Source organism: Venustampulla echinocandica (assembly GCF_003357145.1).
Source record: "Venustampulla echinocandica strain BP 5553 chromosome Unknown scaffold_5, whole genome shotgun sequence".
NCBI lineage: Eukaryota > Fungi > Ascomycota > Leotiomycetes > Helotiales > Pleuroascaceae > Venustampulla > Venustampulla echinocandica.
In genome coordinates, this window is record NW_022474210.1 from 1272022 (window position 1) to 1285799 (window position 13778).

General features: G+C 48.2%; 2 protein-coding genes across 2 annotated transcripts; both read left to right on the forward strand.

Moving 5' to 3' along the window:
* Positions 1-515: 515 nt before the first annotated feature.
* On the forward strand, positions 516-6118 carry BP5553_07322 (uncharacterized protein; the record flags this gene model as incomplete). Its single annotated transcript, XM_032015945.1, has 7 exons — positions 516-1235; positions 1285-1419; positions 1468-2166; positions 2204-3005; positions 3231-3299; positions 3681-3691; positions 3923-6118. 7 exons carry the CDS (start codon positions 516-518, stop codon positions 6116-6118), a joined length of 4632 nt encoding a protein of 1543 aa, XP_031868214.1.
* A 1616-nt stretch (positions 6119-7734) lies between these two features.
* Positions 7735-9524, forward strand: BP5553_07323 (Arabinanase; the record flags this gene model as incomplete). The annotated part of the gene is made up of 7 exons (XM_032015946.1): positions 7735-7912; positions 7961-8079; positions 8134-8350; positions 8411-8986; positions 9041-9133; positions 9227-9382; positions 9469-9524. 7 exons carry the CDS (start codon positions 7735-7737, stop codon positions 9522-9524), a joined length of 1395 nt encoding a protein of 464 aa, XP_031868215.1.
* Positions 9525-13778: the final 4254 nt, after the last annotated feature.

A 13778-nucleotide genomic window follows, 5' to 3' on the forward strand; every position in this document is an offset into this window, starting at 1 on the left:
TTGCGCCCATGTTTCGTGCTCAACATCCCAGATTCCCACCCCGTCAAAGCTGCCAATGCGCCGTAAGGATGTTGATGTTGGATGTTGGGGGATCTTGGGGGCGGACAGAAGTTAATTTAAAGATAGGAGGCAGCTTACGTAAGTACGAGCATTGGTACTCGAGTAGCGTGCATTGACAATATCCTATTCTTCTTTAAGCCACAACTCGACATATGTACGCCATACGACATACTCCTAACCTTTGTCGCCCAGGCTTCTGTATAATGAGTCGTTGGGGTCTTCCCTTATCCGCCAGATTCATCTAAGTATGGAAAGGGGTGTAGAATCTGCTCTTGTGCAATGCGAAGCTGTCGGTTGAAATCAGGCGCTCAACTGACAAACGAACCGCCCTCTCATCTCGCCTTGAACATCTTGCTTCCTCTCCCTCATGAATCTAGGCAACTGAGAGAAGCCCAATTGTTAGAATTTGTTTGGATATCTCCACCGGTGTTATCAAAGGAGCCAACTTGATCCCGATGGCACGTCTGAGTCGCGGATGTCTCCGCTGCAGACAGCGTCGCGTTCGCTGCGACGAAGGCCGGCCCTCATGCCAGCGATGCATCAATCGCAATGAAGCCTGCGAGGGCTATCGAGACGAGGCTTCTAGCATTTTCCGGCACGAGACCGACAAAGTGATCGAGCATGCACGCGCGTTACAAGCGCTGTCGCCGCCCAGCTCGAAGGCCTCTTCGCAACCGTCGGCGAGGAAACGCAGCAGATCTGTCGATGCAGCTTCTCCTTCTCGGCGGTCTTCTTCGGTGCCGGGCCAGGATGCAGATCCCTCAGCGCTGGCTCCTGGAGAGACCGCTGATATCAAGCTCAGGAACCCGCGTCCCTGGCTTATTAAAGAACTGCCGTCCGAGACGATGCCTCCCGTAGAAGAACAAGCCGTCGATAGTTTCATGGAGAAGTATGTCATTTATCCATGCAAACAGACATCGTCTCCTGGGTTCCTGGAGCATTTACCATGCATGTTCCAGGAGGTCAACGTCAATGGGCGGTACGCTTTGCGATGGGCCGTACGAGCTGCTGCATATGCCGATCTTTCAAAAGACCAAGATAGTGACATACTTGCGAGGAAGGCACTGCAGTGCTACGGCATGGCGCTGTCTGCCCTGGGAGACTCGCTTGCTACGCCGGGGAAAGCCCCAGATGATTATGACCTGATGACCGTAGTTGTTCTTGACATCTTTGAGGTAGGTCCGCATGATCGATCATGATAACGTCCCCCACTCACACACATAGACTCTATATATTCCCAAAGAAGCCGCCAAAGGATCACATGCTCAAGGAATGGTGCAAATCCTCCGATTGCGAGGCTCAGACTTGGTTTATAACTCACGAGGCTGGAGTCTTTTCCGACTTGCCCATCACAGGATCGTAAGCAATCAGATATTCCGTTCTCTCTCCATGCTAATATGTTTGAAGCAAAAACAGCAATTGTCCTTTAACGTGCCTCCCATTCCGGATACGATAAACTGGCTAAATCAGCTCAATGAGAATGAACCTTATGTCCGTCTTGAGAAGAACGCGAATGCAATTAGCGATACATGCAAGCGCGCGAGAATGCTCCTAGATCTAATCAATGTTGTAGGCTTGCCGGCGTCCACTATCGTCGACATGATCAAGGAGCTGCACTCACTTGACCAATCAGCAGTTAGCTGGCGGCAGACATCAAAATGGTCTTTCAAGAACCTGACAGTGTCGGAAAGGCCGGATCTTGAACCCGCAACATGCGGGATCACGGGCACGATCCAACTACATCCCGATATCTGGATGGCCTACGAATGGAACTACCACAGAGCAGCGCGCATCATCTTCTTAGAGCAACTTCTAAAATGCTCAAAGGCCGCGCTGGAGACCCCAGACCTAGATAACGTGGAAGAGAAAACGCTGACTGACACCATCGCCGAGTGCACCTCGACGATCCAATGGCTCGCAGACGAAGTTCTCTCGACCGTCCCCCAGTCTTTCGGGGATGTCGATCACATGGGCCGGGCACACGACATCATGGATGGCCTGCCTCGCTGCCGTGCAATCGGCGGGTACCTGCTTCTTTGGCCGATAAAGATCACCAAGGGTCAACCATTTGCGACGACACTGGAGCAAAAGGAACGTGCGTGGAAAGTATTTGAACGGATTCGAGACTATACTGGAATGAAAGCTACACTTGGCGACAAGAGCATCATATGACCCTATCCAGCACCCGGCTCTATTAGAACATAGTACACAAACCCAAGTTCAGAAATTCATTGGGAAGTATAGGCCCGGCCTCGCCTCATTTCTTCAAGGCCGTCTCCTCCAGCTCCGTCCCATCAGCCAGCTTAACCTTCTCAGCGCCGACCATGACGAACATGGTCCGGCAGATCTCGTCGGTGCGGTTGATCCACTGGTGGTTAGCGCCGCCCTGGATAATGTACTCGCCAGGGCGCACCGTCTTCTCGTCGCCGTTGTCGAGCCTGAGGACGATCTCGCCACTCAGGACGACGGCGTAGTCGACGCTCAGCGTTCGGTGCATCGGAACCGTGAAGTTGCCGGCGATGTTAGTGATGCCAAAGCTGACGCCGCTGGGCGGGCACCGCGGCAGCTCCGCAGCGTACTCCCCCGTCGCCTCCTGGTTGTTCACCGGCACCGCCCCGCGCCTGTCGAACACGGCGAAGGACGAGCCTGTGGGCCCGAAGGGCCGGAACAGCGGGACCTCTCTGTCTGCGCCGAAGATCGACGTCCCGTCCGCTGCGTGCGTCGTCACGACCACCCGCGGGTTCGAGCTGGCCGAGGGCATGGCCCTGGTAGGGGCAGGGTTGGGAGCGGCGCTGGTGGAGGTGTTGGAAGACATCTTGGAAGCTGGTCGAGAGGTGTCCTGGGTGTGGTAGAAGCACTTGAAAGCCTTGAAGGCTTGGGTTTGCTGGCTGTTCTTGGTCTGATTCTGGTCCAGAATGCGGTTGGCTCTTCGCGAGCAAGCGAGGGTTTTAGTTGCCGGTGCGAGCTTTTATTGGCAGGGAATCTATTGAGATCGCACTGGTTTTTGTATATGATGCTTTGGGCCCCGAAAGCGGTGCGGGCTTGGAGAATGCAGTATAAGAGTTATGATGATTGGCGTTGGATTATACTGTTAGGTTGCTGTTTTGTTGCTTATAATGCTGGATGAACATATCCTCTCAAGGGCGACTTGGCCCCTCTTATATACACAGAATCCGTCTCTTATCATCTTGGTCCTGGGTCTCGTGCATCCTACCGCAATGAGGTTGACTGCGAGATTCGTAAGCGATGTTCGCGATGCCGTCCCAACTGGGAAGCCAAGGCAATGCCGCTGGTTCCTTGAACCTCCAACCTGTCAGCTTATTAACTTAATAGCGGTGCCTTTCCTGCGGGTTTTGACCAACACCCCAAACCTCGCAGGGCTAACCGCATCCGGAAACTTGCACGATATGTCGCGAGATCCTTCAGTCCAACGTCGCCTAACGTGATTGGTTCCACTGCTTGGCTAGCGCTGATCTGGCGCCGGCCACTATATGCCAGATTACATGAGAAGCCAGGAAAGGAACCTAGGGGGTAAACAGAAGTTTCACTCCTAACCTTTGTCGCCCAAGCTTCTGTATAATAATAAGTCGTTGCGGGTCTCCCCTTACTATATCTGCTAGCTTTATCTGAGGTAAGTATGGAAAGGGACGGCGAGTCAAGCGGTCAGATATACTCCTCGACAACATCATGCAGATTCTGCTCATGCGCAACGCGAAGCCGTTCAGGCAATCATCCGATCGACACCTGGAATCTTTTTCACTCTCCTTGCTCTTCCTGCTCGGAGGCAGAAATAACGCACCCGTCTGATCTTTGCGAGTTCTGTCGACATCTCCGTATTCGACACTTTCTGAACTGCATCCAGGGGGAACAATATATATTGAAGATTGGGACTCTTTCAGAACGAAATGCAAATTGTCAGCTCTGCCGCTTCTTCACGGACGCTATCCATAGTCAAACAAGCTTGTTCTTTGGGCTTAGTAGTGCGACGCTGGATAGCCGACAAATACACCTTTCCATCGAAAAGCCACGGCCTGCTCTCCAATGGCAATTGGAAAATGATATTTTCTATTCAGGAATCGTCCAGCAGGGCTCGTCCGATAGAATAGATCCAAACGGGGGCTTTAAAGAGTTCGTAGACTGGGGCCAAATTCGAAGCTGGGTCCCCCCACAATCTGTCCAAGCATATGATTCTGATCCGAGTAATTTCAACTTTCCTCGACTGCACCCGGTAAAGAACTTCAAAGTAATTGACATTTCAAAATCATGCATCGTCGACGCTCCACAATCTTGTGAGTATGTCGCGCTTAGTTATGTTTGGGGCAAAGAATTCCATGGCCGTTGCCAAGCTACATTGAGTAATATCGAGGCGCTTGAAGCTCCCGGTGGGCTTAAGTCAATTGATCACCCTGCTACTCTATCAGATGCACTAGAGACTTGCGCAAATCTCGGACACCAATATCTATGGATTGACGCCCTTTGCATCATTCAGGACGATATCGACAATAAGCAGCACCAAATCAATCACATGGGCCGAATCTATCAGGGCGCTATCTTTTGCATTATCGCAGCTGCGGGGCATGATGTAACGTATGGACTGCCTGGTGTCTCTCAACGCCGCGCTTGGAATGGAGTAGAAGGCGACGTTTACGATATGAAGCTTTCGGCGCGCCTCCATAGCGTTCCGCAGTGTATACTGGCAAGCAAATGGAGCACACGGGCATGGACATTCCAGGAGTCAATGCTCTCAAAACGACTCATGTTTTTTACAGACTTTGGCGTATTCTACTATGACCGCGAGGCCAATAGCGAAAGGTACCTTGTGGAACAAACGACCTGCTTCGATAGCATGGCATCCGACCAGTTTTACATGTCTCATGATCACCAAACCATGTTAGTAGCATACACCGGCCGACAACTGTCTTTTGACGAAGATATTCTCAAGGCATTTTCCGGCGTATTGAATTGGAAGTTCAAGGGTGCCACTACCTACGGCCTGCCTTGTGAGGCCTTTGACCGGTCTATACTATGGGAGACAGACAATTACATGAGCGCAAGTCGAACCTCGAAACCCGAGTCTTTATTCCCATCGTGGTCATGGGCCTCGGCCTTTGGCACAGTTCGATTTCCGGATGGCTACGGCATCGCTTTTTGGGCAACTGTTATACCATCACCAGGCTCAAATGGAACATTGACGTACATGGTACCCTCCCCTGAACATCAAACTGGCCACGGTGCTTTCGACTCGCGCGGCTTCGGCATCTCATGTGGAGTTGCTTGGTCCCATGGTTGCATTGCAACGCAACATTCTGATGATCTTACATTCGACTGTTCGGCCAAGGAATATAAAAAGCGACTACAGGCAAAATGGAAGTTATATACAGATTACTGGATAGACGCCTTCGGATCGTTCCTCGCTGATCATCCCTTCTCAGAAACCGACATAGAGGCCGCGCATGTGGCCGGACGCTTACTTGTTTACACTCAGGAGGCGGCCTTTGAGGTAGAATGGGTCGATAAGAGCGACACAAAGTTTCCAGGAAAACAGTGCCTACTAATTCGAAGCAAAGATGGTAGCCTAGCTGGAATGATTAGTCTAGGATCTCCTCAGATGGAGAAACTAGGCGCCACCCGACATAATCCAACCAGATTCATCGCCCTATCTCTGAGCCTTGAATCAGTGCCAGAGTTGGAACCCACTGTATGCTCGAACTGCAACAGTTACTTCGTATCTGATTTCGGGCAGGAGTCTACTAGAGGCCACTGCATGCGGGAGAATATCGAAGATATGCCGGCCAATCCAGAATCTTTGACCCTCAGTTGCTCATCTGAGTTGAGCGTCCGTAGTCCACTGAAGCGCACGTATCCACCTGATATTTACTATCTTGACTCAAGTGGAGATCCAATACCCGCTTGGAGTCCCATTATGATGAACGTCATGCTTGTTCAAAGCGTAAATAGCAACGAGGATAAAATTGTGGAACGCCTCGGCGTGGGACAGATCTACCTCAAGAAATGGGTACAAGCAGAGCGACGGTTCCAGACTCTTATCCTTGAATGAGCCTAGATGTACTTGGCCATTATGGAAGGGTAAGATAGGAAACAAGTATAGAGGAGGCATTGTAGCCCGCTGCCAAAAAAGTGCCCTAGGCGCATCGTTCATCTGCTATCACCAATATACAACTGTGACAACGAGACAACCCTCGCTTTCTTAGTCCGCCTCCTATCATCTCACAATGCTTGATTAGATCTGCTTTCCTCGAACCTTGACTAGCGAGCTTACGACTGGAGATTTCTCTGGCCAAAATACCCTTAATTAAATTTATCAGGCTTGAGTTAAAAGCGAGGTGAGTTGTGAAGTCGGGATTACTCGTACTTTACCTCGGTATGGCGAAGAATGACGAACTAAACTAGGAATTAATAGCCACGAGTTGATCATTTTGATAATTATGATGGCCGAGAACGAACACCACGCACTAATGAAGAATGGAGATCATCATACATGGAGAATTTGAGGACGACGCATATGTTGACACTAGCTCTCACGATATTTACATAGATCGGGATTGATTACTTCATGATAATTTTCATTCGTTCTAATACAGAGTAATGGAACAGTTAAGAGATGAAGCCGACCCATAGTTAAGATATACGTATAGATTGAAACAATGCAAGAAACCACCCAACCCTAAAGGATTCTGAACGACCTTCGAAAACTCAAATAAATAAAAGCCCTATGCACGCCATTTTATTTCGATACTCAGCATATTATAGCCACAGAAGGAGTCACGGGTACAGAAACCCTCACCATGGTTGCCCATGATGCAGCCTAAAACCATTACTGCTTCTAAGAGAAGGTTCAATGTAAGAGTTGTAATAGTTACAACAGTGAGAAGCAAAAGCAAAGCCAACTATTATGGCGTGTGTCGCATTTATACAATTGTAGCAAACTTAAAGGGCTTCGACCTAGATGCTAGAATTACCCCGATTGCTAGTATAGTAGCATCTAGATAAAGTCAGTTATATGTCTCGTCACCCCCTTAATAGGTCACCTAATAAGCGACATCCAGCCGGAAGTCCTACTGGTGGAAGAAGGTTTAAGCCGCAGCAGCAGGGGCTTCTTTGATCAGTTTCGAAATATTACGAGCTAAATTGAGTCGCACCGTTTGTGTGGAGTGCGTTCTTTGGATATCGTGTTTAATCCTTGTTCTTAAGACAAGGGGATCTTAACCCGAGGCAATTTGCGACACATGTACAAGTATATAACTCGTGGCTCTTTCCGTAAGTAAATTTTGCGACGGCTACTCATATTAATCTAAATTTCGAGCATGGGGTTCCCCGATTTCCCCGGATCCCCTGGATCTCGGAGGATATCACCGACGCTATCGTTTTCTTTGGTAACGGCTGTTGGAGGATATAATGCCTCTCCTGCCGCACGAATCGGCACGATCGTTGCTCCGTCTGCTTTGCATTGATTGATGCAATTTTTTGGAGGCTAAAAGCATGGAACTTTCAAATCGCAATTTTCAACACATTCTATTTACTGGGCTTAGAGTGGTAAGGATGGAAATCATGGAATGCACTCAGGAATTAGGATTAATACAAATGCACATATTCTCATCGCCCTTTTCTGAACTTCTTGCAATATGATTCTTCAATAATTGTTTTCATGTCAAGATGTTGTTTTTTAAACCACTTATACTTGTAGTCATCGCGACCAGAGCGCAAGCAGCGTCATGGATCGTTCCCGGTGCTGTCTGGACCGATACTGCAGGCAATAAAATCGACGCTCACGGTGGTAACGTTGTCCAAAGAGGTGACACCTTTTTTTGGGTTGGACAGAGTGCCAGCCAAAGTATGTTTCTGCTACCCTCTTTAAGCATGTGCTAATGCTTAGTATCAGATGAGAAAGCATTGATGTACTCCTCTACGGACCTACTGAACTGGACACCACTTGGTGTTCAGAATAGCCTTGAGTACCTTTGGAGGCCGAAGATTGCGAAGCCGAATGGGAGTTTTTGGGTATATATATCTTTCTTGGCGCAATTCATTACATACTTGCAAACCATTCGACAGGTGATGCTCTATACTGGAAACTTAGGTAGCGATGGGCCACAATTAAAGGTTTTCATGCTAATTCAAGGTAAACAGATCTACGGCCAGCTAAATAGAAATATCCAGTCGATGGTCTCTACACAAATGGTGGGAGGATATAAACTCAATGGCGCTGCTGTGACGGTTCCTCCAAATAGTTATACATACTCAGACACGGGCATGTTTCAAGACTCGGACGGTTCGTCAACAATCCATACTTTTGATTTCAAGCCGAATAATGGAATACTAACACGCTTAGGGACATGGTATATCCTAACATCCGCCGACCACAACATCGTTCAAATAAATAAAATCAACAGCGACGGCACCATTGGTGCTCGAGCCTCCCAGCTTGCAGCCGGAGCCTACGAGGCCCCTGGTATCTTAAAAGTGGGCTCAACCTACTATCTCATCGTCTCTGGAAAGACAGGCTGGCGTTCGAACCCTAACAAGGTCTTCACCTCCTCCTCCATTAACGGCCCATGGACAGGGGGTGCAGACATTGCGCCTGAGGCCGAGAAGACTTATAATAGCCAAAATACCTTTGAGTTGACGATTGCTGGGAATAAGGCGACGACTTATGTTTACATGGGCGATAGCTGGGATAGTAAGGGGGGTCCAAACTCTAATCATGTCTGGCTTCCTATCAAAGTCGACTCTGCGAAGAAAACCTTGACGCTGGATTACCATGCTATGTGGAAAGTCGACATTAAGACTGGTGTTGTTAGTTTTCCGGCAGCTGGGAAACGCTATGAGGCAGAGCACGCGGAGATTATTGGGAGGGGTGAAGCTGCGCATTGTCGGGGTTGCCTCAGTAAGAGGGCGGTGTATAAGAGTACGTCTCGAAGAATCTTTAGATGATCCAGCTGCTGATACTAGTATGTGATAGTTGATGGGAATAGCGAGGTTGTGTTTCGAAATGTTACCGGCAATGGGAGAAAGCAGTGGGTTTCCTTTCACTACGAGGTGAACAGTCGCGAAGGTTAGTCCTCCCCATCCCTTCTTACGTTACCCAACACTTCCCCCTTCCCACATAAATAAAATTATAATATTGACTATCTTCTTTTTAATCTAGCTGGCGAGGCACACATCTTCATCAACAGTGAATCCGTCCCAACGAATATCTCAAGCTTGAATTCAAGGGCTGGATATCATAAGACAGTACCCGTTATGGTGAGCTTGGACAGGGGAAATCAGAATGCAGTGAGATTTGGTGCGAATGGTGGGAAAGGTAAGTTTGTCTGTTATTTAAATGCCGAAATGACTCCTTGTTCTATTTCGGATCGAGACGTTACTGATATGATATCAAAAATGCAGATTTTAAAGTTACGATTGAGGGAATTGAGGTTTTCGATGATGACGAAGAGTTGTAGTCACGGTGTACTCTGTTCGGCGTATGAAGTCTCAGCCAAGCTGCCTAGGATGGTGTTCGGCTTGTTCTTGTCAGCTGGAAGAAGTTTCGGTACCGTGGAGTTGATAATTGGTTACATAGTGGATGCAAGTGGTGGGCGAAGATGGTATTTTCTAAGAGAGGGACTTGAAATAAACGATTTGAGGGTGCTGAGGTACGGGGAGGTTGGGGGTTGCTACTTAAATAGGGTAGATGTGGATTGTTTTAGGTGGATGAAGGAATGAGGGGATCATCGTGCACTTATTTGGGATTTTCTCTGTGAAGCAACGGAAGGTGGATGAGTGGAAGTAGGTGGAAGGTGAGTAAAGATCCTTTCTTGTAATCATTGGATGAAGATTTAACTGAAAGCTACAAACCAGGCAAGGAAATACAAACGAAATAATTGAGAAATCCAATCTCTTCCTTCATTTCTTCTTTCTTTCCTTCTAGCTAAATACATCGCTTTCTTATTTTACCCCAATTCTACTCTTAGCCGAGCATTTCAACGTTCTCTTTCTCATGCCCGGACACGGAGGTTAGGGAGGGAGAGGAGGGAGAGGATCGGCCCTTATCACCCTTCACACGATGATAAACAGCGCTATAAACCAACCCAGCGTTGATCCCGAAAAAGACGTACCGGAAGAGGAGATCAGTGATATCGATTGAATTGAAAACACCAAGAAAGAGTGAGAGGATGAGGCTGGTTGCGAAGAAGTGGGATTATTGGGGAGATGGCGAAAGGTAGAGGTGTAGCACCGTGAGGGCTGTGGTTATGAGAGAGGCGAGGAGGAGTGTTGGGGGTGTGAAGCTCCGCGGTGTTGAGGTGGAAGAGGGGAGGAAAAGCTGTGGTGAGTTGTTAGCTTTGGTTTGGGGCTGGGGGACGAACCTTGAGGAGTTCGACAAGTGTCGTTGCAGGGAATATGGAAGAGGCGGCAGTGTTTCCATATGATGAGAGGTCAGATGCTATGGGGCTTGCGGTAACAGGAGATGCGCAGAGAAGTATGCTCAAAAGCGTTGTCACTTTGCTGATATGCTTTGCACGATGAGACTTCCGAGTGGTCGGCTGGAAGAGAGAGGATCTAGCTTTCTGGAAGCTGTTTATGGGATGTTGAAACATGCGCCAGAGGTAAGGCCAGGTTGCTGCAAAGCCCAGAAGCACCCGATCCCGTCCCGTCCCGCAGCGCGTTCCATCACTTTTCCAGGGTACCCTTCGCTAAAGCGCCGTGATGTCAGCCGCATCAAGAACTCCTTCCAAGACGACGAGTTTGCCCGGTTCAACCTGTGAGTCTCCAACATCGGCGTATTCGCAGAGGTTCATGCTTTCGTTGGATTTCCGGGTCAGAGTGCGATTCAGGGAGCATAGTGAAAGGCATTTACCCTTTTCCATAATTACGGCTGGGTGACAACCTGCCTTGATATCGCGATCGAGATTACCACGCCCACGATTCAAATTGACCTTCAAGTGGAGGCCTTGCTGGAGGTTGAAAACTTTGATTTCATTTCATTATTTGTCTATCTGCCTATCTGCTATCTACTGTAGGTGCATGAAACTGGATTGCTTAGGTACGTCTCTCTCCGCAACTCTGCGGCTGGTATTATCCAGGCGGTAGCCAGGGGGAGGCTTGAGAGTCCGATTTTGCCGCCCATAACAATACTTGTGCTGTGCTGGGGAAAGACGCAAAGAAATGTATGTCACTCACAGACTAATTGCTTCCCCAGCCTATGGCGCATTCTTAGGCGAATTTGGTGCAAAACTCTTTTCGGTAGAAATATCAGGCATCATATCGAGCTTCTATACTATTTCTATATACTAATCTAGAGAGCGTAGATATTTATACGACTTGAATACTTCAATTCTAGTGAGATATTCACACAGCTTGAATACCTCAATTCTAGTGAGATATTCACACAGCTTGAATACTTCAATTCCAGTGAGATATTCATATAGCTTGAATACCTCAATTTTAGTAACATATTTACACGATATCAGATTTATATCTAGGTAATAGCCGTTGGGCCTTATAATACTAGCGAAAATAGTTTTGCACCAAAGTCCCCCAAGAATGCGCCATACCAGCCGCCCCGGTTGCGCTGCAGCACCTCGAGCGCCGCACGCTCGGCGTTGTGGCGGTGCCAACCATGCTGGCTACCAGCAAACTCGTTGGTGCGATATACTTTAAATAAATATCAAGCTAGGTAGCAAGATGTCCTCACGATCAGGTGTGTATACCTCGTCTTCATAACAGTCGGGGACGGCCAACATGGTCTGGGTTGAATCGTTGCGATTAAGATTTGGTGTTCTTGGGCATAATCCTATGCTGGCACAGCTAGCGTAGCAGCAACTTGCCTCGTATAAGAAGGGTCCTATCTTAGCTTTTAATTGAGTACTGTTTAGGGATAGGAGGTGCTGCTCTGTGCGTATGACTCCGGCATCATATCTAGAAATGCCTCTAATAATAACTGAAAAGAGTCTGTTCTTATCACCAACTACTTAAATAACTAACCGCACGGGTTGAAGGCGGAATGGAATGTCCTCAGAATGGAGTGCAATATGTACAATTTCAGACCCTAGCATTCCTCTACAAACCTGTAAGTCTTCTTCGAATATCATCCGGTGCCTTTGCTAATTGCTCATGGAGTTAACCACAATAACACCGATCATTTCCAATTCATTCGATACGTCAACGACCACGACTCCAGAGCAATTTTGCACCGATTTGCCTTCCTGCATTCCTTTATTCTACGGAAACTTGAAAAAGAACCCGGAGAACTCGATTCCAGGATTGAAGCTATATCTAGAGTTGATAACCGTGGAGAGGAAGAGCTTCGAAGACTCACGTCCCCCGCACAGCATGACGTCTTGAAAGATATTAGAGAGAAGCCGTTAGAATATGGTAAGAACTGCTTCCTTTTTGGTATCTGAACCTCACCGGATATTCACAAAATAATTGGCAGATGAGCTTGTGCAATTGCAAAACTTTATTCCATTGTTCGGAGCCTCACGACCTCCTTTCCGGAACACAACCTCCAAAGCTTTGGCTGGTAGATGGACCTCCTTTTTACGACAACTTCCATGACCCTTCAGGCAAGAATACTTTTCAGCTGTGAGAATACTACTTTCGAATCCTCGGAGTAGGAGTTGGCTAGATCAAGATATCCGCATTTTCTTAGACAGAGCAGGACAGGAAGGCCATGCCCTCCCACGGAGGACCAATGCACAAAGAAACCATATAGGGTATACACGACTTCAAATGACCAAGAGATGGGTGATGAAGACGCACTAATTAGCACCAATCCCATTCTCCTACCGCTAGGTCCAAGCAGATACCGTCGGATTTTGCGCTACTTGCATGACAAAGTATCTACCTGCAGGAGAAACTTTTTGAACCGGTGGGTGCTATGGTGTGCATTCTTAACATCGCTTCGGCATTGGGATATGTGACGATCATGAATGATCCTGGCCAACCGAAGGAGGGATATACAGTAGGGTACGCAGCAAGCCCTTTCCATCTTCCATTACTCAATCCTAACCTTTGTTGGGTCACGTGCGAGGCACGGCCAGAGACGACCCCCTTTTTTGCCGAATCAACGGTGACGTTTATAACATAGGCAAATCACGCGCAAGCTCAGTTTGTCTTCCTCTTCCGGACATAATAGTTCTCTCTCGCTGCAGCATAGTGGCGTGGCACTCCATCATTCTGATAAAGGACCTCGCCGCCCTCCTCTTATTCCACCACACATATCTGCTCTTAAATTCTCCTATTCTATGATGGTTGGTGGTCCTTCTTCAACCAAGGGCCCCTCTCGCATATCGCGAGTCACCAAATCTCGCAAACTTCGCGCGAAGCCAACTCAAGCAAAGACAAAGGCAGCACCCACCTTACCGAAGGATCTCACCGACCCCTCGGAAATAGACCCAGGCGATGGATGACATTGATTCGCCCTTCATTCTGTCCTTCCCCGCAGATTACACAGACTTAGCGGATTTGAACTCAAATCTATCTCAACAACAGCCACTCCCTGTCTTCACAGCGCCTACCTTGCTAGAGGGCAACGCAAATTACACCATCGATCCCAAAATAGTTGATATAGGATGGGGAAACAAGGAAAGCACAGCTTTAGGTCTGGGTTTTCCACAAGTGGATGGAGTCTCATATACGAACGGTAATTTGGTAACCGCGATGAGAGTTGAACCCTAACCCTCACCTACTAACTTGGGACGTCGAAAAACTCACCG